This window comes from Schistocerca cancellata, chromosome 2 (genome assembly GCF_023864275.1).
Source record: "Schistocerca cancellata isolate TAMUIC-IGC-003103 chromosome 2, iqSchCanc2.1, whole genome shotgun sequence".
In the NCBI taxonomy this organism is placed as follows: domain Eukaryota; kingdom Metazoa; phylum Arthropoda; class Insecta; order Orthoptera; family Acrididae; genus Schistocerca; species Schistocerca cancellata.
The window spans coordinates 1098365282-1098391336 of record NC_064627.1 but is presented as its reverse complement, the minus strand read 5'-3'; the positions used below and the strand labels follow the sequence as shown (position 1 = coordinate 1098391336).

Sequence of the window (26055 nt, the reverse complement as noted above, 5' to 3'; positions counted from 1 at the left end):
TAGAAGTAGAAAACTTGGGAGGAGATGGGAAATTAGTGTAGGGAATACATGGTGCTGCGATACACCATCTGGAAGGAAGTAGATGTTACATATCGTAATTTCTTGTATTGTCTTCACTCTGACAGCCACAGCTTCTAAAAGTGTTTAAAAGGACTGAGGTTCGCTACAGACAGAGGTAAGGTCATAGACACAAACTCCACCTGACAGTCTGTCACAGTCACTACAATTTTTTGTAGTGCCCCCAACAGCCACAAAGGGCGGGGGAGTGCATCATGGGAAACCAGGATTCTTGAAGGGCAAGGAAATGAGCAGGTGTTACGCTTGAAAGTTATCATAACTCAGCCTGGTGGGAGAAGAAACGACCGCAATTCCACTGGAGAACGACGCTTTCTGCCATCTGGGAAGGCATGAAGGGACCATGGAGGCAGATTACGCCTCAGGGTCACCCATCATCATTGGTTGAGTTTTCGCAACCAGTACCATTGCGTCTGAGGCGTCACCAGGATCTAGGTCCTCAGAGGATGCAAGAATCTCCACCTAGTCCTTGGACACAGAAATGTTAGCGAGTGGTGGTGCTGTGGCCACTGGAGTCTCCCATTTCCTAACAGACTTCTTCTTTGTTTGTTTGACATCTAGCTGCTCTTTAGGGCCTTGCTCAGAGAGCTTCTTGGAAGGAGCTTCAGGGACAGAGGAAGGCCATGAAGCCCTTCAACCAGCAGCTAGTGGTTGCTTCAGCCAATGGCTGGTGTCAGCTTGACCATGGGAGGAGACTGCAGAAGGTAGAGTTCGAAGGGACCACTTCCACGGAGGAGCCAGAGGAGGCTGTTGCTTATGTGGCTGGGGGAAGGGGACTGATGTCCCTGGCGTTTGGGGGGGGGGGGGGAAGATGTCTCACAGTAGAAGGTCTGGGAGCAACAGAAGAAGATGTGTCCCCAGCCACCAGGATGGGGGATGAAGATGGGTGGTCCTGAGAACCCACAGGAGTAAGCTTAGACAAGGGACTTAATGGCATCAATCTTGGCAGCGCCATCATAATGGCAATATAAGACGATAGCATTCAAACAGGGTACAGCCTTTCATATTTCATGGTAAGACAGCCTGTCTAGGGTCTTGTACTCCATAATTTTAGGTCCTTTTGGAATACCGAGGAATCTGGCGAGCAGAGGGTGTAGTGCTCACTACAGTTGACACAGGAGGGAGGAGGTGCAAAAGGGGTATTTGGATGCAGCGAACGTCTGCAGTCTCTACGTGTGGCGCTGGAATTGTACTGGGAGGACATGTGCTCAAATTTTCAGCTCATAAAACACCATGTAGAGGGAGGGACATATGGTTTGACATCACATAGGTATACCATCAACTTGACCTTTTCAGGTAACGAATCACCCTCAAAGGCCAAATGAAGGCACTGGGCAACCCTATTGTCTCTAGGCTCGCTATAGATATGCTGGACGAAGTGAACGCCCTGTTGTTCTAAATTGGCATGTAGCTAGACGTCGGACTGCAACAGGAAGACATGATGAAAAGTAATGCCCTGGACCATGTTGAAGCTCTTATGGGGAGTGTCAGAAACAGAAGAATATCACCCAGCTTGTCACAGGTGAATAACGCCTGGACTGGGCTGGGGATGACATCTGAATCAGGACTGATTCATTGCGCATTTTGGACAGGACTGTCACTTACCCAAACTTACCTTCCAGCTGCTCAAAAAAATAAAAAATAAAAAATAAAGAATAGATTATTTGTATCCAGAAAGGAGTTCCCATTGGTTCTGCTGCACACTAAATAACGAGGCGTACATGGTTTCATCATTATGTAGCCCCACTTTTGTCCCGTGATGTAGCGAGGGAGGGGAACGACTTGGAGTCATTGGCGCAGCATTGTATTCTCGCTTCCCTTTCTTCCAGACTGCTGGGCCCATTCGATCCCCAGCGAAAGATGACTTTGTTTGCCTCATTGCTGGTCATCCTCTCTGATATCACCAACTCCGATCAGGGGTTCTCCCCATAGACGTCACCCAGCCACAGCAAAGCCCACCTAGTGCTATGGACATGGCCGGAAGTCCCGATGCCCCAAGAAAATGGAAATCTATTCCTTGGCGTATGTGGCAAGGAGCAGCTCAGGCATCAGTATTGTGATCCCTGTGCAGGCATGGTACTGCCACAAAGAGGGTTCATAACGACCCCACCATGATGGGCTGGCTACCGAGCTAGATACTGAGTGTGTAGAAATCCAGTATTTCCAGGCACCAAAAGAGGCCAATAGCCTATGGATGGAAATTGTGCACCACATAAGGGTCCTCGCCCAGATAACTGGAATGTTGGTGGAGAGTCAGTGCCATGACAATAATGTGTGTAGGGATCTTAATGCATGAGGGACATAAGATGCACCATGTAAGGTGCCCTCCCCAAATAACCTACACTTCAGAAAAATTTGGTATGATGAAGGTCAAACCCGGAAAGGGGACCATGACTTAGCAAGCCGAAAGGTTCGAGACTCCTTTTAATCGCCTCTTACGAAAATCAGGAGTACCTAGGGTCCATTCTAAACCACAGACAGGAGGGAGGGGGGGGGGGGGAGAGACCTCATGAACTAACTGCTTGAAATAATGTTCAGAGGTTCAGAGGATGCGTTTAGCGCAATTTACAGCCATCTTCAGTATTTTGTAGATACTGTTATTGAGAAATTGTAGTCTTTCGTAGTAATTTCGGCGAGATACAAGTTTATCCTCACTGCTGTACACTAAAAATAAAAGTTCCCGTCACTGGCTTAATACGACCGGGCAACAGGTCGAAGGAACAAATAAACGACTTGTGAACGTGTTGTGGGTTATAGGAAGAACGCGAAACATGGAGGTTCAGCACAGGTGGACTAAATGGCATCTATGAACTTTTTTTTGTAGTTAATCATTTTTCTCTGTATTCAAGTAACATACAGGAATGCAGCTGGGTGACGTCGTCGACAACCGCCGATATTTCTACAGGAACACACTACACGAGTTTCAAGGCAAATCTGCAGCAAGTAAGCGCTGTAGAAGCGAATGTAAAACCTCGGTTTTCAAAGATATTCCAGTTTCCTTAATAGCACTATCCCAGTAGCTGGAAGCGCAAGCCAGAATGTCCGTATTGTTATATTCCATACGATGACCGGTGCGAAGACAATGTTCTACAATGGCGCATCTGCTCGGCTGTTGTAAGCGTGTGTGCCGCTTATGCTCTGTACACCGGTCCTCCACAGTCCTGATACTCTGACCAATATACAACATGCCGCAACTGTAAGGAATAGGTAGACATCCGCCTAACGCAAACAAAGATCATCCTTTATGAAACTTAAAAGTACTCTGATCTTAGATGGTGGTCAAAAAACACACTTCACATCATATTTCCGTTAAGTACGACCAATCTTGTTCGAAATACTCCCTGCGTAAGACAAAAAGACTGTAGACTTTGGTGCCACCTCGATATTATTATCACACATCCGGTGCACAGTTGGTCGACAATGCAACCCACGTCTTTCACTCTAACTATTCTGAAGAAAGGTGCCTTCGGGATGGGCAACATCAGCTGACAAACTTTCAGGGTTCGAGTTGTCTTGGGGCCTGTGAACCAAGATACGAAGTACTCACAAACGTTGAGCCGGATGGTGACAACTGTCTGCCTGCGGATACAAGTCAGTGTGAGTAGGCTTCCTACAACAGCATGTCCCAACGTTCTCTCTACCTTCCTCTTGACCATCAGATCAAGGAAGGGAAGATAGTCATCCTTTTCCACCTCCATCGTGAAAGGAATATCCGAGTGGATTGAATTCAGGTGTTCTAAAAAGTCGTTCAAAATCTCGCTGCAATGAGGTCAAACAATAAAAGTATCGTCCACATATCTGAAAAAAAGAACCATGAAGGTTTCAAAACGCCGACTCCAAGGCACGTTTCTCGAAATCTTCCATACACAAATTCTCAGTATAGGTGACAACGGGCTTCTCATCGCAACTGCATCTGTCTGCGCGTAGTACTGATCATTGATTAAAAAGTAAGTGGAAGTAAAGCCATGTCGAAATAGGTCCGTTAATTCAGCTCCATACCTAACCTCAATCAACCGTAACGGGTCAGACATACGAACACGAGTGAAGAGAGATACCACGTCAAAACTTACTAGAATATCAGAGTAATTCAAAAGCTTTCCCTCTGATCGGCGTAAGAAAGTCGCAGAATTCCTAATGTGGTACTCACACAACCTACTATAAGGTAACAAGGTGTTTCACTTTACGGTAAGTTGGAGCACAAGTGTGTGTGCGCGCGCGCGTGTCTTTGTGTGTGCGTGGGTGAGTGATGTTTACGAAGTTTCTATGAAATCCAAGGTACTAAATTCACTTGCAGTGTGTGATGTTTACGTAGTTTCTTTGAAACCGAGTTACTAAATGCGATTGCACAGCGCTTACATGCTTCAGTTTTGCTTTGTAAATGGCAGTGTGTGCTCCAGTCGAAATATCGGCGGTTGTCGACATCACCTGGCGGCAATGAAAATTTTGTACTTCGGGAGAAACTATGCTACCCAATTTTTTTCTTTATGCTGGAATCTCCGCTTTAAGCGTTTCGAAGTCGCTTTGCAGTAGTTTAAGGATTTCGACAGTTGAGTTTGCAGTAGTGCGTATATTAGTAAACAGTCACAGCATGACCGAGGTGAGTCGTCATTTATGAGTTTCAGACCTACTTTACATTAAAAATATGTCGCAAAGCAGTTAATTCTACTTCACACAAAATGTTGTTTTTATACCTTACTTTTCCCATTTTTTACACAAGCAACTGTTGAACTTCCGACTTTTTGTTGAGAGCTGAATGTTAATGCTATCGTCCAATTTAGTTGGAAAAGGAAGACTGGAATTTAAAGTCTTTTGGGTGTAGATGTCATTAGAGACGGTGCTCTGAATCCAGACCTTTTCAGAATACAGCGATGGCCAACTGCAGAGACCAAATACAAAACATTTAGCGAACGGAGATAACTATAGCCTTTACATAATTGAACACAAGCTTTGAAGAGCAACAGAAGAGATTGTAAATCATGATTTCCAAACAATTATTGACTGGTTCTCAGAAAATGCACTCTCCCTAAATTTTGAACAAAAGCACTATATTCACTTATCTGCAACGAAGAGAGGGCGACCAACAATTGATAAAGCGCATTATTGGAGTCAATAAATAGGACAGAATGCTCCAAATTTTTAGGTGAACATACTGATGACTCTTTGAACTGGAAGAAGCATGTTACTAAGCCCATCGCCGGCCGCGGTGGCCGAGCGGTTCTAGGCGCTTCAGTCCGGAACCGTGCTGCTGCTACGGTCGCAGGTTCGAATCGTGCCTCGGGCATGGATGTGTGTGACGTCCTTAGGTTAGTTCGGTTTAAGTAGTTCTAAGTTCTAGGGGACTGATGACCTCAGATGTTAAGTCACATAGTGCTCAGAGCCAGTTTTGAACGAAGCCCCTCGAGCTATTAAGTAAGATTGCTAATATAACGAATGACGCAGAGTTACGAGGCATATGTTTGTCACTGACCGTTGCTTTTGACGCTACGAGCAGGTAAGTGAGCTGTCTAAGTGCTGTAAACCATCTTCCCTGGATTGAGGCGACTACAGACGTTCTAGATGATGCTTACATCAAATAGTAAATGTAAACTGATGGAAATATCCATAAAATTCTGCAAAGCGACACATAAACATACCAGTAAATTTGGTTGAAGCGTGAACTGATAGAGTCCGAAAATACACACGTTTCGTTTATGAGAAAATATTCATCCCGATGCTAGATATCAGTTCGTTGATCACGTAGGAGACATATGAAGCTTAACATGAAGCGTTGAGTGACTAGCACGAAGAGTTTGTGTACCTTCAATGTTAAACTTTTAAAACATACAATGAAATCCATTTTGGTCCTCAGACTATCGGTAAATGCAAAAAGCGCATAGATAAAATGCGGCAGAAGTTAAAATATTTACGACAGCCTAAGAACGTTTCAATCCACTTCTAACGCGAAGAAAAATATACAGGATGTTCCTTCTAAGAATCGTCATGCGCATTTACTCTGATGTTTCGACAGTTATTTGTAACCATTTAGCTGTATAAATCATTCAAAATTTGCAATTTCGTTTTTGTAACATGATGCTGGCGTCGCTACGTCTTTAATGCGACGTCCATGACGACAGAAAACATGGGTATGTTTTCGATTACAAACAAATTGGTTTTTACAGATGGTTTTTAAAGCGAAGCTTTACCGTCCATTCAGTAGTCTACTGCTGTATTTGTTTTTATCAGTATGTGTTAACAGGGCAGCAAAACCGTAAAAATGACCAGTAATCCAGCAGTAACTGAACAGCACTCTTCCGTGGCGGTTGAAGTAGTCGCGCGTCAGTTCGTGTTTTACTGCCCTGTTAATACACAGATAAAACAAATACCGCACTAGTCTAATCTGAATGGGCACTTGAAGTACCTCTTTAAAAATCACTTTCTTTGTAATGGGAAACAAACAGGCACTTTCCCTCGACAATGGGCATCGCATGAAGGGAGTGATGAAATTAATTTGTTTGGGCTGTCTCCAGGGCTACATACTGCGAAATATAAAGCGCGAAAATCTGCCGAACTTACCCCAGACACTTCGATCATTCACCCACTGCCACACTCTCATTCCCCCCCCCCCACAACTCCGCAGCCCACCCCCACACACAAAAAGGCGAGGTCGATTCTACTACGTGTAAGCCCTTATTTTTAAACTGCATTAGAGTACGGTACACTGAAGCACTATCAACTAGAAATAGACAAGAAAACAAATACAGAGGGCTGCAATGACATCCAAAGCAGCTGGGAAAAAATAAAAACTGGTATTTTCGAAGCAGCAGAAGAAGTAATAGGAAAACAAAGGACAGAGAAAAGGAAGGAATGGATTACTAATGACCTACTAAATATGATGGAAGAAAGAAGGAAATTAAAAAATTCTGTGAAGAGGGAAGGCCAAGAGAAATACAAGAGTCTGAAAAACAGAATCAACAGAGAGGCAAAACAAGCAAGAGAAAAATATCTTGATGATCTCTGTATTTCAGTTGAGGACAACATGAGAAATGGAAATTTTGGCAAGGCCTATGAACGTGTGAGACATTTCTTTGGAGACAGAAGACACAAGTGTAGGGCTGTGATGGATGAAAATGGCAATATGTGGGATGACGATGATGAAGTTGCAAGAAGATGGAAACAATATATAGGAAAACTGTACAGCGGACCAGAACTGCCTGAAAACATCACGGAAGAAGAAACAGAAGTAGATGCACACAACATAGGTGAACCTGTATTAAAGGAAGAGTTTGGACTAGCTCTGAAAAAATTGAAAAACAACAAATCGCTTGGTATAGACAATATACCAGCTGAACTTCTGAAATCTGGAGGAGCGAAACTGAATCAGGAGCTGTATAATCTTGTTTTCGACATGTACGAGCAGGGTAAAATTTCTACAGACTTTGAGAAAAACATTATGATCCCCATTCCAAAGAAGGCAAATGCTAGAAGATGTGAAAATTATAGGACGCTCAACCTAGTTACTCACGCCTCTAAAATAGTAACCTCAATTATCCTAAAACACATAGAACAAAAAGTCGAAGCTACACTCTCCCAAGACCAGTTTGGATTCCGGAAAGTAGAGGAACCAGAGAAGCAATATTTGCTCTAAAACTGATAAGAGAGAAACGACTAGATAAGAACCTGACAACATACGTAGCTTTCGTAGACGTAGAGAAAACCTTTGATAATGTTAAATGGGATAAGATGTTTGAGGTACTCAAAAAGTAGGAATAGACTATAAAGATAGAAAAATGATATGGAACCTGCACAAAAACGACACAGCAGTTATCCGTGGACAGACAAAACAAGAAGAAGTGCAGATACGGAAAGGTGTCCGACAAGGTTGCGCACTATCCCCCGTTATCTTTAACCTATACATTGAAGAGGCGCTGAAAAAAGTAAGGGAAAATTCACAGACAGGTGTAGTAATTCATAGCCAACGAATAGATATGATAAGATATGCCGATGATATAGCTGTCCTAGCTGAAAGTGAAGAAGATCTTGTAGTCCTGCTGAATACAATGGATAAAGTTATGGGGGAAGAATATAATGTGAGAATTAATAAAGCAAAAAAAAAAAAAAGTAATTGCATGCGACAAAAAAGATCAAGTGAAAGTCCAAGTTCATGTAGGCAATGAACTGCTTGAACAAGCTGATAAATTTACTTATCTGGGCAGTAATATTACCAGGGTTGGAAGGAGCAAGGCAGAAGTGAGAAGTAGAATTGCTCAAGCAAAGGCTGCTTTTAACAGCATCTTAACATCTAAGAGCATCAGCCTTGAAATCAGGAAAATTTTTTGAAATCATATGTGTGGAGTGTGGCAGGCTATGGGTGTGAAACATGGACTCTCGGGACAGAGCAAGACCAGAAGCTAAATTCTTTTGAAATGCGGTGCTATAGACGCATGCTCAAAATCAAAAGTATCGACAAGGTCACAAACGAAGTGGTTCTGGAAAGAGCAGGTGAGAAGAGAAGCGTCTGGAGTTTCATTGTTAAAGGAAGACTGCAATTTACAGGTCATCTATTAAGACATAAAGGACTCCTGACCACAATCATAGAGGGATGTGTCGAGGGAAAAAGACCAAGAGGGAGACCACGGCTGAGGTACATGGATCAAATCGTGAAAGATGTGGGATGTAACACCTATAAAGAAATGAAGAGAAAAGCTGAAAGACGCACAGAATGGAGACAAGCTGCCATTGTAGCTGTTGCAAACCATCCTTCGATTGACCACTACAGAAGAAGAGAAGAAGAGTACGGTACCACGGTTGTTTGCAGTGCGTTAATTAACAATCCTATTAAGTCATATGAGCGACTACTGACATACATTACCATGTTGTTGTTGTTGTTGTTGTCTTCAGTCCTGAGACTGGTTTGATGCAGCTCTCCATGCTACTCTATCCTGTGCAAGCTTCTTCATCTCCCAGTACCTACTGCAACCTACATCCTTCTGAATCTGCTTAGTGTATTCATCTCTTGGTCTCCCCCTACGATTTTTACTCTCCACGCTGCCCTCCAATACTAAATTGGTGATCCCTTGATGCCTCAGAACATGTCCTACCAACCGATCCCTTCTTCTGGTCAAGTTGTGCCACAAACTTCTCTTCTCCCCAATCCTATTCAATACTTCCTCATTAGTTATGTGATCTACCCATCTAATCTTCAGCATTCTTCTGTAGCACCACATTTCGAAAGCTTCTATTCTCTTCTTGTCCAAACTGTTTACCGTCCATGTTTCACTTCCATACATGGCTACACTCCATACAAATACTTTCAGAAATGACTTCCTGACACTTAAATCTATACTCGATGTTAACAAATTTCTCTTCTTCAGAAGCGCTTTCCTTGCCATTGCCAGTCTACATTTTATGTCCTCTCTACTTCGACCATCATCAGTTATTTTGCTCCCCAAATAGCAAAACTCCTTTACTACTTTAAGCGTCTCATTTCCTAATCTAATACCCTCAACATCACCCGACTTAATTCGACTACATTCCATTATCCTCGTTTTGCTTTTGTTGATGTTCATCTTATATCCTCCCTTCAAGACACCATCCATTCCGTTCAACTGTTCTTCCAAGTCCTTTGCTGTCTCTGACAGAATTAAAATGTCATCGGCGAACCTCAACGTTTTTATTTCTTCTCCATGGATTTTAATACCTACTCCGAATTTTTCTTTTGTTTCCTTTACTGCTTGCTCAATATACAGATTGAATAGCATCTGGGAGAGGCTACAACCCTGTCTTACTCCCTTCACAACCACTGCTTCCCTTTCATGGCCCTCGACTCTTATAACTGCCATCTGGTCTCTATACAAATTGTAAATAGCCTTTCGCTCCCTGTATTTTACCCCTGCCACCTTTAGAATTTGAAAGAGAGTATTCCAGTCAACATTACCATAGCGCAGTGATAATATTCACATATCGCGTTAGTGACAGGCGTCACATTTTCTCCCTGTTTAGCCATATGCACACACAAGAACATTAATTATTCGTGGATTCAGATATAGACTCACCACTGCTTCCGGCGTTGGTTGCCGCTACGAGGAGCAAAAGCACGATTGTAGCAGACGGCCACATCGAGGGCCCCGCTCGGGAGAGAAAACGTCGCGCTGTCATATCGCTAACAACCGAACGTGTACATGGCACGTCGTACTCCGCGGATGTCATCAGCCGACTGAAGCGCCCCACAGACGGTACCCGGTTGGTGGCTGCGCACTGGGCTGACGTCACAGTTTTGAAGCCCGCTCACGCGTGTAGAAAGCTGTCCCGTTACCACCCGGAAGTACCAGCCTTGTTGTTGGGGTGCAGCTCCTCAGAAACCGTTCTGTCTCACTGCCGGTGACACTACCTTCCTATCACCGTGATCTTCGCGATTCCGGTACAGGGTTAGTTGTTATTTCCACAGGTTGTCTCTTCATCTATACGTAAATATACATCTACATCTATACTAAGCAAGTCACCTTGCGGTGTGTGAGCGAGGATTCTTTGTGTATCAGCGACACTTCCCTCTTTTTCCTGTTCCAGTCGCGAGTAATTCCCGGGAAGAACGATGGCCGAAAAGCCTCCGTGTGGTTTTGAATCAATCCACTTTTATCTTCATGGTCCTTCCGCGAGATGTACATAAGAGGAAACATTACATTTTCTGACTCCTCTGGGAACGTATGATCTCGGAACTTCGTCAGTAAGCCATACCGCGATGCAAAACGCCCCTCTTACAGGGCCTGTCGCTGGAATTGGTTGATCTACTGCGAGACACTTTAGTGCTTACAAGGGAACCTCCCCATCGCAGGCCCCTCAGATTTAGTTATAAGTTGGCACAGTGGATAGGCCTTGAAAAACTGAACTCAGATCAATCGAGGAAACAGGAAGAAGTTGTGTGGAACTATGAAAAAAATGAGCAAAATATACAAACTGAGTAGTCCATGCATAAGATAGGCAACATCAAGGAGAATGTGAGCTCAGCAGCGCCCTGGTCCCGTGGTTAGCGTGAGCAGCTGCGGAACGAGAGGTACTTGATTCAAGTATTCCCTCGAGTGAAAAGTTTAATTTTTTTTAATTGCAGACAATTATTAACGTACAGGCACTCACACATAATTAACTTCGCTCTCCAAAATTCCAGGACATGTTCAGATTTGCTTGGACACATGCAGGATTTGACGGTATACACACGGAAAAATTTGAAAACGTTAAAAACATATGTTTTGACAGAGCACAGGGAAAACTGTGCGACTGTGAAGCTGTTGCATTCATTTGTTGCAGTTTATGTGAAAAACTCTTATGTTTTCATCACTTTTTTGGGAGTGATCATCACATCCACAAGAAAACCTAAATCGGGCAAGGTAGAAGGATCTTTTTACCCATTCGCCAAGTGTACAAGTTAGGTGGGTCGACAACATATTCCTGTCATGTGACGCACATGCCGTCACCAGTGTCGTATAGAATACATCACACGTGTTTTCCTGTGGAGGAATCGGTTGACCTATGACCTTGCGATCAAATGTTTTCGGTTCCCATTGGAGAGGCACGTCCTTTCGCCTACTAATCGCACGGTTTTGCGGTGCGGTCGCAAAACACAGACACTAAACTTATTACAGTGAACAGAGACGTCAATGAACGAACGGACAGATCATAACTTTGCGAAAATAAACTTTTCACTCGAGGGAAGACTTGAACCAAGAACCTCTCGTTCCGCAGCTGCTCACGCTAACCACAGGACCAGGGCGCTCGTAAGTTCATACTATCCTTGATGTTGCCCATCTTGCGCATGAACTACTCAGTTTGTATATTTTGCTTATTTTTTCATAGTTCCACACAACTTCTTCCTGTTTTCTCGATTGACCTGTGTTCAGTTTTTCAAGGCCTATCCACTGTGCCAACTTATAACTAAATCTGAGGGGGGTGCGATGGGGAGCTTCCCTTGTTAGTAAATGACGCTGCAACGAAACGCGCTACTTTTCTTTGGACCTGCTCTATTTTCTCTATCAGTGCTGTTGTTACGGATCCTAGAATGACATGCAGTACTCAGGTACTGGTCGAACGAGTGTTGTAAGATACCTCCTTTGTTGATGCACTATATTTTTTGAGGATTCTTCCAATGAACCTCAGCCTGGCATCAGCGTTTCCTGCTATTAGTTTTATGTGGCCGTTCCGTTTTAAATTGCACCATGCGCATACTCTTTATTATTTCATGGACGCAACTGCTTCCACTGATTGTTTTGCAATCGTTTAATCATACAATGAAGAGTCATTCTGTCTAAGTAGTCGCAATACCTGCACGCTACATTTGTTTATGCTGAGGGCAACTGCCACGCGTTCCACCAAACGTTGACCCTCTGCATGTCTTCCTGAATTTCGCTACAATTTTCTGGACTAGCGACTTCTCTGTAAGCAGCAGTATAATCCATGAAAAGCCTCATATAAGTCCAGATGTTGTTACTATTTAATTTACATACGGGGTGGACCATTTTAATACATAGTGATGAGAAACTCGTGGCAGAGATGAGATACAGCGAAATGTTTGTTGTAGGTGGCAAAGAGGGGCACGCACTGATAATAAGTACCGTGCCAAAGTGATTCGGAGGTTAAAGTGATTTTTAAAACGGAAACCCTTGTATTGATTAAGATTTGAAAGAGTGTCAAATTTTACGTATAAAACCGTACATTTTTCAAAGTCATAGCAAGTTCCAATGAAGGTCAAATGAGCAAATATGGTTTTAGTTCTAGTAAGGATTAACTCGAAATACAAGAGGGATACAGCAAAATACAATGTTAGATACAAATTGAAAGAGTCATAAGGAGTCATATATCTTACCAATAACCATGATGTTAAAGGTGACTACTGGAGGTTATTCGAAGGTTGAGTTTTGTTTCATAGTGACCCCTATTTGTGGCATCTGGTTTAGAAAGAGTGAAGAGAGATTTGAACTTTAAGTTTTAATTAACTAATTTACTGGCAAAAATCAACACATCACAACGCCTAAATGTTATTCTGACATTTGTGAGACAGAAGAAACAAATAAAACGTAGATAATTGTTTAAAAGACGTCGAGTGAGTCCTGTCGCCTCTCATTCCTCGTGATACTCAATTTAAAGAGTTCCCATCCCTTTCACTTTGCACCTGGAAATTAACCATTGAATATATGCTCTGAGTGACCAGCGTTTGCTTCAAATTATAAAATAATCCTCCGTAAGAAATATCTGACAGCGGAAAGCAGCATATCTCTTGGAATGGCTGCACAAGGTCTCAGGACAGTTTTGGTCATGATTTCTCTTGTCGTTGGCTGCTGCTCGTCACAAATATTTTTTGAATATACACACAGGCAAAAATCAGGGAAGTTAGGTAAGGTGAATAAGCGAGCCATACAGTGGTACGACCATGTCCAATCCATTGGTGCGGATATCGTTCATTTCAAAATGTCCTTTAGATCCGGTGAGTAATGTGTCAGTGCACCATCGAACTGCCCCAAATTCTTTGTCTGACCTGTAAGTCAACATCTTCAAGTAAGCGCGGTAAATGGTCTGTCAAGATTTCTAAGAAATTAAAAAAAAATGGACCTCTCAGATAGCCTCTGACAATTCCACACTAAAAATTAAGGCTCCAACGATGCTGATTGTTAACAGTTCTGTACAATGTAGATGAACATCCGACCAATAATGACAGTTGTGCCTGTTTAATTCACCGGAATTTGTAAATGAGGTTTCATCTGGAAAGGACGTGAACACCTCTTGATGATGTACAGCTCAGCGGCAAAATGCAAGGCATTCTTCGAGCTTCCGAAGCGTTAGTTCTTGCGGCATTATGATGTGGAATGGATGAAATCTCTGCGCCTTTAGGATTCTGAGAACCTTAGACTTCACCCGGCCGAAGTGGCCGTGCGGTTAAAGGCGCTGCAGTCTGGAACCGCAAGACCGCTACGGTCGCAGGTTCGAATCCTGCCTCGGGCATGGATGTTTGTGATGTCCTTAGGTTAGTTAGGTTTAACTAGTTCTAAGTTCTAGGGGACTAATGACCTCAGCAGTTGAGTCCCACAGTGCTCAGAGCCATTTGAACCATTTGAACCTTAGACTTCGATAATACTAGATCAGCTTGAATTTGTCGTGAACTAATATGAGGATATAGCTGTACCACAACAAGAACGGCTACGACTCGATTATAATTTTCCCGGCATCCATTACTATGACGTACACGACGTAACTACCTCCAGGCTATGTCAGTCAGATGACGAATAGTGACGTTACTTGGGAAAACGTCTAGCATCAGTTGCAGCCACGTGGACGTCTACACCTTGAAGCTCTCCTAAAATCGTAGTCATCTCTGCAATTCCATTTGGAATGTGCTCAAGTGTTGTACACTACTGGCCAATAAATATGCTACACCACGAAGATGACGTGCTACACACGCGAAATTTAACCGACAGGAAGAAAATGTTGTAATATGCAAATGATTAGCTTTTCAGAGCATTCACACAAGGTTGGCACCGATGGCGACACCTACAACGTGCTGACATGAGGGAAGTTTCCAACCGATTTCTCATACACAAACAGCAGTTGACCGGTGTTGCCTGGTGAAACGTTGTTGTGACACCTCGTGTAAGGAGGAGAAATGCGTACCATCACGTTTCCGACTTTGATAAAGGTCGCATTGTAGCCTATCGCGATTGCGGTTTCTCGTATCCCGACGTTGCTGTTCGCGTTGGTCGGGATCCAATGATTGTCAGCAGAATATGGAATCTGTGGGTTCAGGAGGGTAATACGGAACGCCGTGCTGCATCCCAACGGCCTCGTATCACTAGCAGTCGAGATGACAGGCATCTTATCCGCATGGCTGTAACATATCGTGCAGCCACGTTTCGGTCCCTGAGTCAACAGATGGGGACGTTTGCAAGACAACAACCATCTTCACGAACAGTTCGACGACGTTTGTAGCAGCATGGACTATCAGCTCGGAGATCATGGCTGCGGTTACCCTTGACGCTGCATCATAGACAGGAGCGCCTGCGATGATGTACTCAACGACGAACCTGGATGCACGAATGGCAAAACGTCATTTTTTCGGATGAATACAGGTTCTGTTTACAGCATCATGATGGTCGCATACGTGCTTGGGGACACCGCGGGGAAAGCACATTGGAAGCGTGTATTCGTCATCGCCATACTGACGTATCACCCGGCGTGCTGGTATGGGGTGCCATTGGTTACACGTCTCGGTCACCTCTTGTTCGCATTGACGGCACTTTGAACAGTGGACGTTACATTTCAGATGTGTTACGACCCGTGGCTCTTCCGTTCATTCGATCCCCGCGAAACCGTACATTTCAGCAGGATAATGCACGACTGCATGTTGCAGGTCCTGTACGGGCTTTTCTGGATACAGAAAATGTTCGACTGCTGCCCTGGCCAGCACATTCTCCAGATCCCTCACCAATTGAAAACGTCTGGTCAAAGGTGGCCGAGCAACTGACTCGTCACAATACGCCAGTCACTACTCTTGATGAACTGTAGTATCGTGTTGAAGCTGCATGGGCAGCTGTATCTGTACACGCCATCCAAGCTCTGTTTGACTCAATGCCCAGGGGTATCAAGGCCATTATTACGGCCAGAGGTGGTTGTTCTGGGTACTGATTTCTCAGGATTTATGCACCCAAATTGCGTGAAAATGTAATGACATGTCAGTTTTAGTATAATATATTTGTCCACGAATACCCGTTTATCATCTGCATTTATTCTTGGTGTAGCTATTTTAATCGCCAGTAGTGTAGCTATATGATTCAACCAAATAAAGCGAAATAGAATCGCAGTTTTAGTGAAGTGATGATTCGTATTGGCACTGAAACAAGAACACTGTTCAAGCATGCGGACGTGTGCGACACCTCTCTCTCATCCCGCATTCTCCAAGGGTCGAGCACTGTGTCCCCAGACGATCACCCTCTCGTTCGCTCTACCAGTGGCACCGTACAAGATCATCAAATTAGGCTGTGTCACAATCTACAGCATTAGAACCACCTACTGGTAATCATCAGTTACTTCATCTGATTGAAATTTAGTAAATAAACGAGACTATTATGCGTATAAGTTGTGCTACAATAGATCTTATCCATTTTATTGCCTTCTCGACTGAGTAACTTTTTATCCCTTGTACTTTGGGTGCATTATTAACATTTATAAGCGAGAATAGTTCTGGGACCTTTGCATAGGTGCATTTGTATAAACATTTTGTTTTGTTTGACGAATCAGAACAAGTCTTATCGATCTTGTGGAGAGAATTCTCTGTCCTGAAAGACTCACATGTGCACGCCACACATACTCCACTACCGCAGTAACAGCTTCCCACGTGTAGTGCACGCCTGACCTGTTATAAGGAACCCTAAAATTCTCCACCCGATAGCGGATGTCAAGAAATTTGCATTCAAAACCGTCGCAGAATCATGCAAGCTTCTGATTTTTACGTTCGACTTTGCTCCAAACCAGAGGGCCACGGTTGCTCAGGAAGCAGTGTTGCAAAACCATCGCTCTGCTTCCACCCCCGGGTGAATCTAGCTGTCTTCACCAAATCAGCCATCCGCTTGTGGGAACCGAGGCTGGTCTCTGAACCCAAGGGGCAAGAGTGGTTAGTGCCTTCAGTGCGCTCTATCGCTGCCGGCAGAGGCTCCTTTGACGTTCAGAGAACACTATTCAGCGTGGCACTTCGTCCAGCGAAGTCGGACTAGCATTTCCCAAAGAAATTATAATACCACGAAGAAAAGCATTCGGACAACTTGTAGTGGATAATAATATGAAGTTTGTCCACCTTTCGCCTTTATGAAGGCTTGAACTCTCCTGGGGAATGTTCAAAGAGTGATTGTCTGTGGAGAAATAGCAGCCCATTCTTCCTCAAGAGCCGAAACCAGAGAAGATAGTGGATCGGATGTTGGGGTCTGAAGCGAAGTCGACGTTCTAACACATTGCTCTTAAGTAGCCACTTTATTTCAGGAATTTTACTGTCCGCCCACTACTTTGTAGCACCTTGTAATGATAGGGTGCACTGTCATAGTGGTACAAGCACTGAACCATTCCTTTGCTAGATGTAGTACACAGCACTGTAAAATGGTTCATCCCCTCCCACATTTAGCTTTGCCCTTAGCATAATGAGGGGATCACAAACTGACCACGGAAGACACCCCATACCGCAACATGACGTCTACACGGTTAATGTTCTCCAGGAAATCGCCAAACACAAATCTACATCTACATCTACATCCATACTCCGCAAGCCACCTGACGGAGTGTGGCGGAGGGTATCCTGAGTACCTCTATCGGTTCTCCCTTCTATTCCAGTCTCGTATTGTTCGTGGAATGAAGGATTTTCGGTATGCCTCTGTGTGGGCTCCAATCTCTCTGATTTTATCCTCATGGTCTCTTCGCGAGATATACGTAGGAGGGAGCAATATACTGCTTGACTCCGCGGTGAAGGTATGTTCTCGAAACTTCAACAAAAGCCCGTACCGAGCTACTGAGCGTCTCTCCTCCAGAGTCTTCCACCGGAGTTTATCTATCATCTTCGTAACGCTTTCGCGATTAGTAAATGATCCTGTAACAAAGCGCGCTGCTCTCCGTTCGATCTTCTCTATCTCTTCTATCAACCCTATCTGGTACGGATCCCACACTGCTGAGCAGTATTCAAGCAGTGGGCGAACGAGCTTACTGTAACCTACTTCCTTTGTTTTCGGATTCAATTCCTTAGGATTCTTCCAATGAATCTCAGTCTGGTATCTGCTTTACCGACGATCAACTTTATATGACCATTCCATTTTAAATCACTCCTAAAGCGTACTCCCAGATAATTCACGAAATTAACTGCTTCAGTTGCTGACCTGCTAAATTGTAGCTAAATGATAAGGGATCTTTCTTTCTGTGTATTCGCAGCACATTACACTTGTCTACATTGAGATTCAATTGCCATTCACTGCACCATGCGTCAATTCGTTGCAGATCCTCCTGCATTTCAGCACAAAAAAATGGTTCAAATGGCTCTGAGCACTATGGAGACTTAACAGCTGTGGTCATCAGTCCCCTAGAACTTACAACTACTTAAACCTAACTAACCTAAGGACATTACACACATCCATGCCCGAGGCAGGATTGGAACCTGCGACCGTAGCGGTCACGCGGTTCCAGACTGAAGCGCCTAGAACCGCACGGCCACACCGGCCGGTTTCAGTACAATTTTCCATTGCTACAACCTCTCGATATACCACAGTAACATCCGCAAAAAGCCTCAGTGAACTTCCGATGTCATCCACGTGGTCATTTATGTACACTCCTGGAAATGCAAAAAAGAACACATTGACACCGGTGTGTCAGACCCACCATACTTGCTCCGGACACTGCGAGAGGGCTGTACAAGCAATGATCACACGCACGGCACAGCGGACACACCAGGAAGCGCGGTGTTGGCCGTCGAATGGCGCTAGCTGCGCAGCATTTGTGCACCGCCGCCGTCAGTGTCAGCCAGTTTGCCGTGGCATACGGAGCTCCATCGCAGTCTTTAACACGGGTAGCATGCCGCGACAGCGTGGACGTGAACCGTATGTGCAGTTGACGGACTTTGAGCGAGGGCGTATAGTGGGCATGCGGGAGGCCGGGTGGACGTACCGCCGAATTGCTCAACACGTGGGGCGTGAGGTCTCCACAGTACATCGATGTTGTCGCCAGTGGTCGGCGGAAGGTGCACGTGCCCGTCGACCTGGGACCGGACCGCAGCGACGCACGGATGCACGCCAAGACCGTAGGATCCTACGCAGTGCCGTAGGGGACCGCACCGCCACTTCCCAGCAAATTAGGGACACTGTTGCTCCTGGGGTATCGGCGAGGACCATTCGCAACCGTCTCCATGAAGCTGGGCTACGGTCCCGCACACCGTTAGGCCGTCTTCCGCTCACGCCCCAACATCGTGCAGCCCGCCTCCAGTGGTGTCGCGACAGGCGTGAATGGAGGGACGAATGGAGACGTGTCATCTTCAGCGATGAGAGTCGCTTCTGCCTTGGTGCCAATGATGGTCGTATGCGTGTTTGGCGCCGTGCAGGTGAGCGCCACAATCAGGACTGCATACGACCGAGGCACACAGGGCCAACACCCGGCATCATGGTGTGGGGAGCGATCTCCTACACTGGCCGTACACCACTGGTGATCGTCGAGGGGACACTGAATAGTGCACGGTACATCCAAACCGTCATCGAACCCATCGTTCTACCATTCCTAGACCGGCAAGGGAACTTGCTGTTCCAACAGGACAATGCATGTCCGCATGTATCCCGTGCCACCCAACGTGCTCTAGAAGGTGTAAGTCAACTACCCTGGCCAGCAAGATCTCCGGATCTGTCCCCCATTGAGCATGTTTGGGACTGGATGAAGCGTCGTCTCACGCGGTCTGCACGTCCAGCACGAACGCTGGTCCAACTGAGGCGCCAGGTGGAAATGGCATGGCAAGCCGTTCCACAGGACTACATCCAGCATCTCTAAGATCGTCTCCATGGGAGAATAGCAGCCTGCATTGCTGCGAAAGGTGGATATACACTGTACTAGTGCCGACACTGTGCATGCTCTGTTGCCTGTGTCTATGTGCCTGTGGTTCTGTCAGTGTGATCATGTGATGTATCTGACCCCAGGAATGTGTCAATAAAGTTTCCCCTTCCTGGGACAATGAATTCACGGTGTTCTTATTTCAATTTCCAGGAGTGTATATTGTGAATAGCAACGGTCCTACGACACTCCCTTGCAGCACAACTGAAATCACTCTTACTTCGGAAGACTTCTCTCCATTGACAATGACATGCTGCTTTCTTTTATCTAGGAACTCTTTAATTCAATCACACAATTGGTCTGATAGTCCATATGCTCTTACTTTGTTCATTAAACGACTGTGGGGAGCTGTATCGAACGCCCTGCGGAAGTCAAGAAACACGGCATCTACCTGGGAACCCGTGTCTATGGCCCTCTGAGTCTCGTGGACAAATAGCGCGAGCTGGGTTTCACACGATCGTCTTTTTCGAAACCCATGCTGATTCCCGCAGAGTAGATTTCTAGTCTCCAGAAAAGTCATTATACTCGAACATAATACGTGTTCCAAAATTCTACAACTGATCGACGTTAGAGATATAGGTCTATTGTTCTGCACATCTGTTCGACGTCCCTTCTTGAAAACGGGGATGACCTGTGCCCTTTTCCAATCCTTTGGAACGCTACGCTCTTCTAGAGACCTACGGTACACCGCTGCAAGAAGGGGGGCAAGTTCCTTCGCGTACTCTGTGTAAAATCGAACTGGTATTCCATCAGGTCCAGCGGCCTTTCCTCTTTTGAGCGATTTTAATTGTTTCTCTATCCCTCTGTCGTCTATTTCGATATCTACCATTTTGTCATCTGTGCGACAATCTAGAGAAGAACTACTGTGCAGTCTTCCTCTGTGAAACAGCTTTGGAAAAAGACATTTAGTATTTCGGCTTTTAGCCTGTCATCCTTTGTTTCAGTACCATTGTGGTCACGGAGTGTCTCGACATTTTGTTTGGATCCACCTACCGCTCCATGTCACTGCCATAGGATACAGTGTGATTCGTCACTCCAAATCACTCGTTTCCAAGCACCCCGTGTCCAGCAGCTCGCACCTTACGCTACTTCCAGCGACGCTTAGCACTGACGGCAGGAATGTGTGGCTCATGAGTCGGAGATCCACCACTGGGCTCCATCCTTTTTAGCTCCGTAGGAACAGTCATCGTACTAGCTGGATTGCCGGCAGCACTTTGGAACTGACGAGTGATTTCTTCTGCTGATTCAATGCGATTTCTTACAACCACCCTCCACAACGCTCGACGGTTGCTGTCCGTCAGTACGTGAGATCAGTCTTGTATTCGTTTAGCTGTGAATGTTTCTTTACGCTTCCACTTCACAGTCATATCACCAACGTTGGAAGTTTTAGAAGGGTTGAATGTATCCCCGGTGAATTAGTCACATGGGTGACATCCGATGACAGGTACACGTTCGAAGACACTTGGGCTCTACTGAGCGACCCACTGTTCTGTTACTGCTTCTCTGTTGTTGACACAATAGTCCCTGCCTCGTATTATACGGGCGCTTTCGCCTCTGGTTGACACGTAGTGGTCGTTTGCGCATTACACAGAGGGATCTGCATACTTCTGATCAGATAGTGTATCTGTTGTTGTTGTGGTCTTCAGTCCTGAGATTGGTTTCATGCAGCTCTCCATGCTACTCTATCTTCATCTCCCAGTACCTGCTGCAGCCTACATCCTTCTGAATCTGCTTGGTGTATTCATCTCTTGGTCTCCCTCCACGATTTTTTCCCTCCACGCTGCCCTTCAGTACCAAATTGGTCATCCCTTGATGCCTCACAACATGTCCTACCAACCGATCCCTTCTTCTAGTCAAGTTGTGCCACAAACTCCTCTTCTCCCCAATTCGATTCAATACCTCCTCATTAGTTATGTGATATACCCATCTAAACTTCAGCATTCTTCCGTAGCACCACATTTCGAAAGCTTCTATTCTATTCTTGTCTAAACTATTTATCGCCCATGTTTCACTTCCATACATGGCTACACTCCATACAAATACTTTCAGAAAAGACTTTCTGACACTTAAAGCTAAACTGCATCTTAACAAATTTCTCTTCTTCAGAAACGCTTTCCTTGCCATTGCCAGTCTACATTTTATATCCTCTCTACTTCGACCATCATCAGTTATTTTGCTCCCCAAGTAGCAAAACTCCGTTACTACTTTAAGTGTCTCATTTCCTAATCTAATTCCCTCAGCATCACCCGATTTAATTCGACTACATTCCATTATCCTCGTTTTGCTTTTGTTGATGTTCATCTTATACCCTCCTTTCAAGACGCTGTCCATTCCGTTCAATTGCTCTTCCAAGTGCTTTGCTGTTTCTGACAAACTTACAATGTCATCGGCAAACCTCAAAGTTTTTATTTCTTCTCCATGGATTTTAATACCTACTCCGAACTTTTCTTTTGTTTTCTTTACTGCTTGCTCAATATACAGATTGAATAGCGTCGGGGAGAGGCTACAACCCTGTCTCACTCCCTTCCCAACCAATGATTCCCTTTCACGTCCCTCGACTATATATATATATACACCCCTGGAAATGAAAAAAAGAACACATTGACACCGGTGTGTCAGACCCACCATACTTGCTCTGGACACTGCGAGAGGGCTGTACAAGCAATGATCACACGCACGGCACAGCGGACACACCAGGAACCGCGGTGTTGGCCGTCGAATGGCGCTAGTTGCGCAGCATTTGTGCACCGCCGCCGTCAGTGTCAGCCAGTTTGCCGTGGCATACGGAGCTCCATCGCAGTCTTTAACACTGGTAGCATGCCGCGACAGCGTGGACGTGAACCGTATGTGCAGTTGATGGACTTTGAGCGAGGGCGTATAGTGGGCATGCGGGAGGCCGGGTGGACGTACCGCCGAATTGCTCAACACGTGGGGCGTGAGGTCTCCACAGTACATCGATGTTGTCGCCAGTGGTCGGCGGAAGGTGCACGTGCCCGTCGACCTGGGACCGGACCGCAGCGACGCACGGATGCACGCCAAGACCGTAGGATCCTACGCAGTGCCGTAGGGGACCGCACCGCCACTTCCCAGCAAATTAGGGACACTGTTGCTCCTGGGGTATCGGCGAGGACCATTCGCAACCGTCTCCATGAAGCTGGGCTACGGTCCCGCACACCGTTAGGCCGTCTTCCGCTCACACCCCAACATCGTGCAGCCCGCCTCCAGTGGTGTCGCGACAGGCGTGAATGGAGGGACGAATGGAGACGTGTCGTCTTCAGCGATGAGAGTCGCTTCTGCCTTGGTGCCAATGATGGTCGTATGCGTGTTTGGCGCCGTGCAGGTGAGCGCCACAATCAGGACTGCATACGACCGAGGCACACAGGGCCAACACCCGGCATCATGGTGTGGGGAGCGATCTCCTACACTGGCCGTACACCACTGGTGATCGTCGAGGGGACACTGAATAGTGCACGGTACATCCAAACCGTCATCGAACCCATCGTTCTACCATTCCTAGACCGGCAAAGGTACTTGCTGTTCCAACAGGACAATGCACGTCCGCATGTATCCCGTGCCACCCAACATGCTCTAGAAGGTGTAAGTCAACTACCCTGGCCAGCAAGATCTCCGGATCTGTCCCCCATTGAGCATGTTTGGGACTGGATGAAGCGTCGTCTCACGCGGTCTGCACGTCCAGCACGAACGCTGGTCCAACTAAGGCGCCAGGTGGAAATGGCATGGCAAGCCATTCCACAGGACCACATCCAGCAGTTAAGGTCCGAGATTAACCATCTGAAGAACGCGTTCTGAAAGAATGGCTATGGTGCACGAGATATAAAGGCAGCGTTCTCCAAAAGAAGGAAACGTGAAAATGCTGCAACCTCACAGGATGAAACACCGATTGCGGTTCTTCCTTTTTGTGGCGCGTTTTCCAGCAAAATAGGAAGAGTCCTGGATAGACGAAGTAAAAGACCGATTTTTCGACCTCCTAAGAAAATTAAGGAGAATTATGCGCCCTGTTAAGGACAATCTCGACCTCAGGGTCCCTGGAGTTTATAATATACCCTGTGAGTGTGGAAGCAGTTATATAGGTCAGACGATTTGTACCGTTTCCGACCGCTGTGCAGAGCACCAACGCCATATTAAAAATAGAGAACTGGAGAAATCGGCAATTGCGGAGCGCAGCCTCACGAACAAACATAAAATATTGTTCGATGAAACTAAAATTCTGTCCCATGCCTCCACTTACTGGGATACTGTTATTAAGGAGGCTGTTGAAATAAGAATGAGCCAAAAGAAGAACTTTAACCTCGATAGCGGATACCATCTGAGCTGTGCATGGAAACGAGCGCTTGATGCACAGAAGCAGCAGAGACGTTCCTTCCACGGTTTACGTTCCAGCGGAAGCGGTGGCGCCACCGGCGCACACAGTGACACCGTCTGCGACAGCAGTACGTAATCGCCGACCAATCAGAAGCCGTCTTCGGGTTATATAGAGGCTACCACAGCAGCAGCGATGACAGTGAGCTCCTGACGATGACGATGGAGGTAATCGTCGAAAGCTCGAGATTTTATCCGGAACTGACGCGACAAGAATACTTCGTTCCCATATCGTGGTTTGTTGTAAAATGTTTAGCAACTCAGATTGTTTTTTTTTTCTGTTATGCCAAAATTGCAATCCGTGCCCCACTCGTCGCTCGTAGAACATCAAAGCGGTATTCGTGTTCTGCCCTTGTGCGCGTCAGCAGTGGTGAATCAAAGGTTCTGATTGTACACTCACTCTTCGACGTAACCTCACAAAAACTGACATCGGGAGAGAGCGGGTCCATACAACGAGACCATCACGATCCATCCGTCTTTCAGGAAGTGTCTCATACAGCACGTTCCACGCATTCAAAGTTCAATGTCGGGGTGCACCATCACTCTGGACGACGATGAATGGCTGCAGCTCTTCGGTCTGCAGTAGCAGAAATTGGTCGGTCGCCTGATAAACAAAGTAAGAACCTACGGAATATCAGACCAGCTGTGTGGCTGGATTGAAGAGTTTTTAGCAAACAGAACACAGCATGTTGTTTTCAATGGAGAGACGTCTACAGACGTTAAAGTAACCTCTGGCGTGCCACAGGGGAGTGTTATGGGACCATTGCTTTTCACAATATGTATAAATGACCTAGTAGATAGTGTCGGAAGTTCCATGCGGTTTTCGCGAATGATGCTGTAGTATACAGAGAAGTTTCAGCATTAGAAAATTGTAGCAAAATGCAGGAAGATCTGCAGCGGATAGGCACTTGGTGCAGGGAGTGGCAACTGACCCTTAACATAGACAAATGTAATGTATTGCGAATACATAGAAAGAAGGATCCTTTATTGTATGATTATATGATAGCGGAAAAAACACTGGTAGCAGTTACTACTGTAAAATATCTGGGAGTATGTGTGCGGAACGATTTGAAGTGGAATGATCAAATAAAATTAATTGTTGGTAAGGCGGGTGACAGGCTGAGATTCATTGGGAGAGTCCTTAGAAACTGTAGTCCATCAACAAAGGAGGTGGCTTACAAAACACTCGTTCGACCTATACATGAGTATTGCTCATCAGTGTGGGATCCGTACCAGGTCGGATTGACAGAGCAGATAGAGAAGATCCAAAGAAGAGCGGTGCTTTTCGTCACAGGGTTATTTGGTAAGCGTGATAGCGTTACGGAGATGTTTAGCAAACTCAAGTGGCACACTCTGCAAGAGAGGTGCTCTGCATCGCGGTGTAGCTTGCTGTCCAGGTTTCGAGAAGGTGCGTTTCTGGATAAGGACTCGAATATATTGTTTCCCCCTACTTATACCTCTCGGGGAGATAACGAATGTAAAATTAGAGAGATCCGAGCGCGCACGGAGGCTTTCCGGCAGTCGTTCTTCCCGCGAACCATACGCGACTGGAACAGGAAAGTGTAATGACAGTGGCACGTAAAGTGCCCTCCGCCACACACCATTGGGTAGCTTGCGGAGTATAAATGTAGATGTAGAAATGTAGATGTAGACCAGGTAAACACTTCCCGTTATGGTTTCTTTTTCAGCTAAGAAATATGGATACATCACCCTAACGTGCATTAGACCGCAACAGATATGATTAAGGGTGTCATGTAGGTCTTCGGAGCCTGCGACCCTTTTGTTTTGTCGATTCGCATGTCCAGAAGTGTAAAACCTGCTTCATCTGAAAACAGGCACTTAGTCATCATCAGCATCCATGATGACCAACATGGAACATGCAAATGCATATCGCAGAGGACTATCTTGCATGGTGACCAATATGGAACACCCAGATGTGTACCGCACAGGATTATCGTTAAACTGCTATACTTGGACCATCACCACTACGTACACAAAAATCTTCATGCGACAATAAAGTAATGA

General features: G+C 45.6%; 1 protein-coding gene across 1 annotated transcript in view; it reads right to left on the bottom strand.

Annotated features, from left to right (window-relative positions):
* The window catches only part of LOC126161252 (uncharacterized), a 197826-nt gene extending 187589 nt beyond the window's left edge, over positions 1–10237 (bottom strand). Inside the window, exon 1 of the mRNA XM_049916991.1 lies at positions 10107–10237. Within this exon, the coding sequence (XP_049772948.1) occupies positions 10107–10209 (103 nt within the window). The 5' untranslated portion in view covers positions 10210–10237. The remainder of the gene's footprint in view (positions 1–10106) is intronic.
* Positions 10238–26055: the final 15818 nt, after the last annotated feature.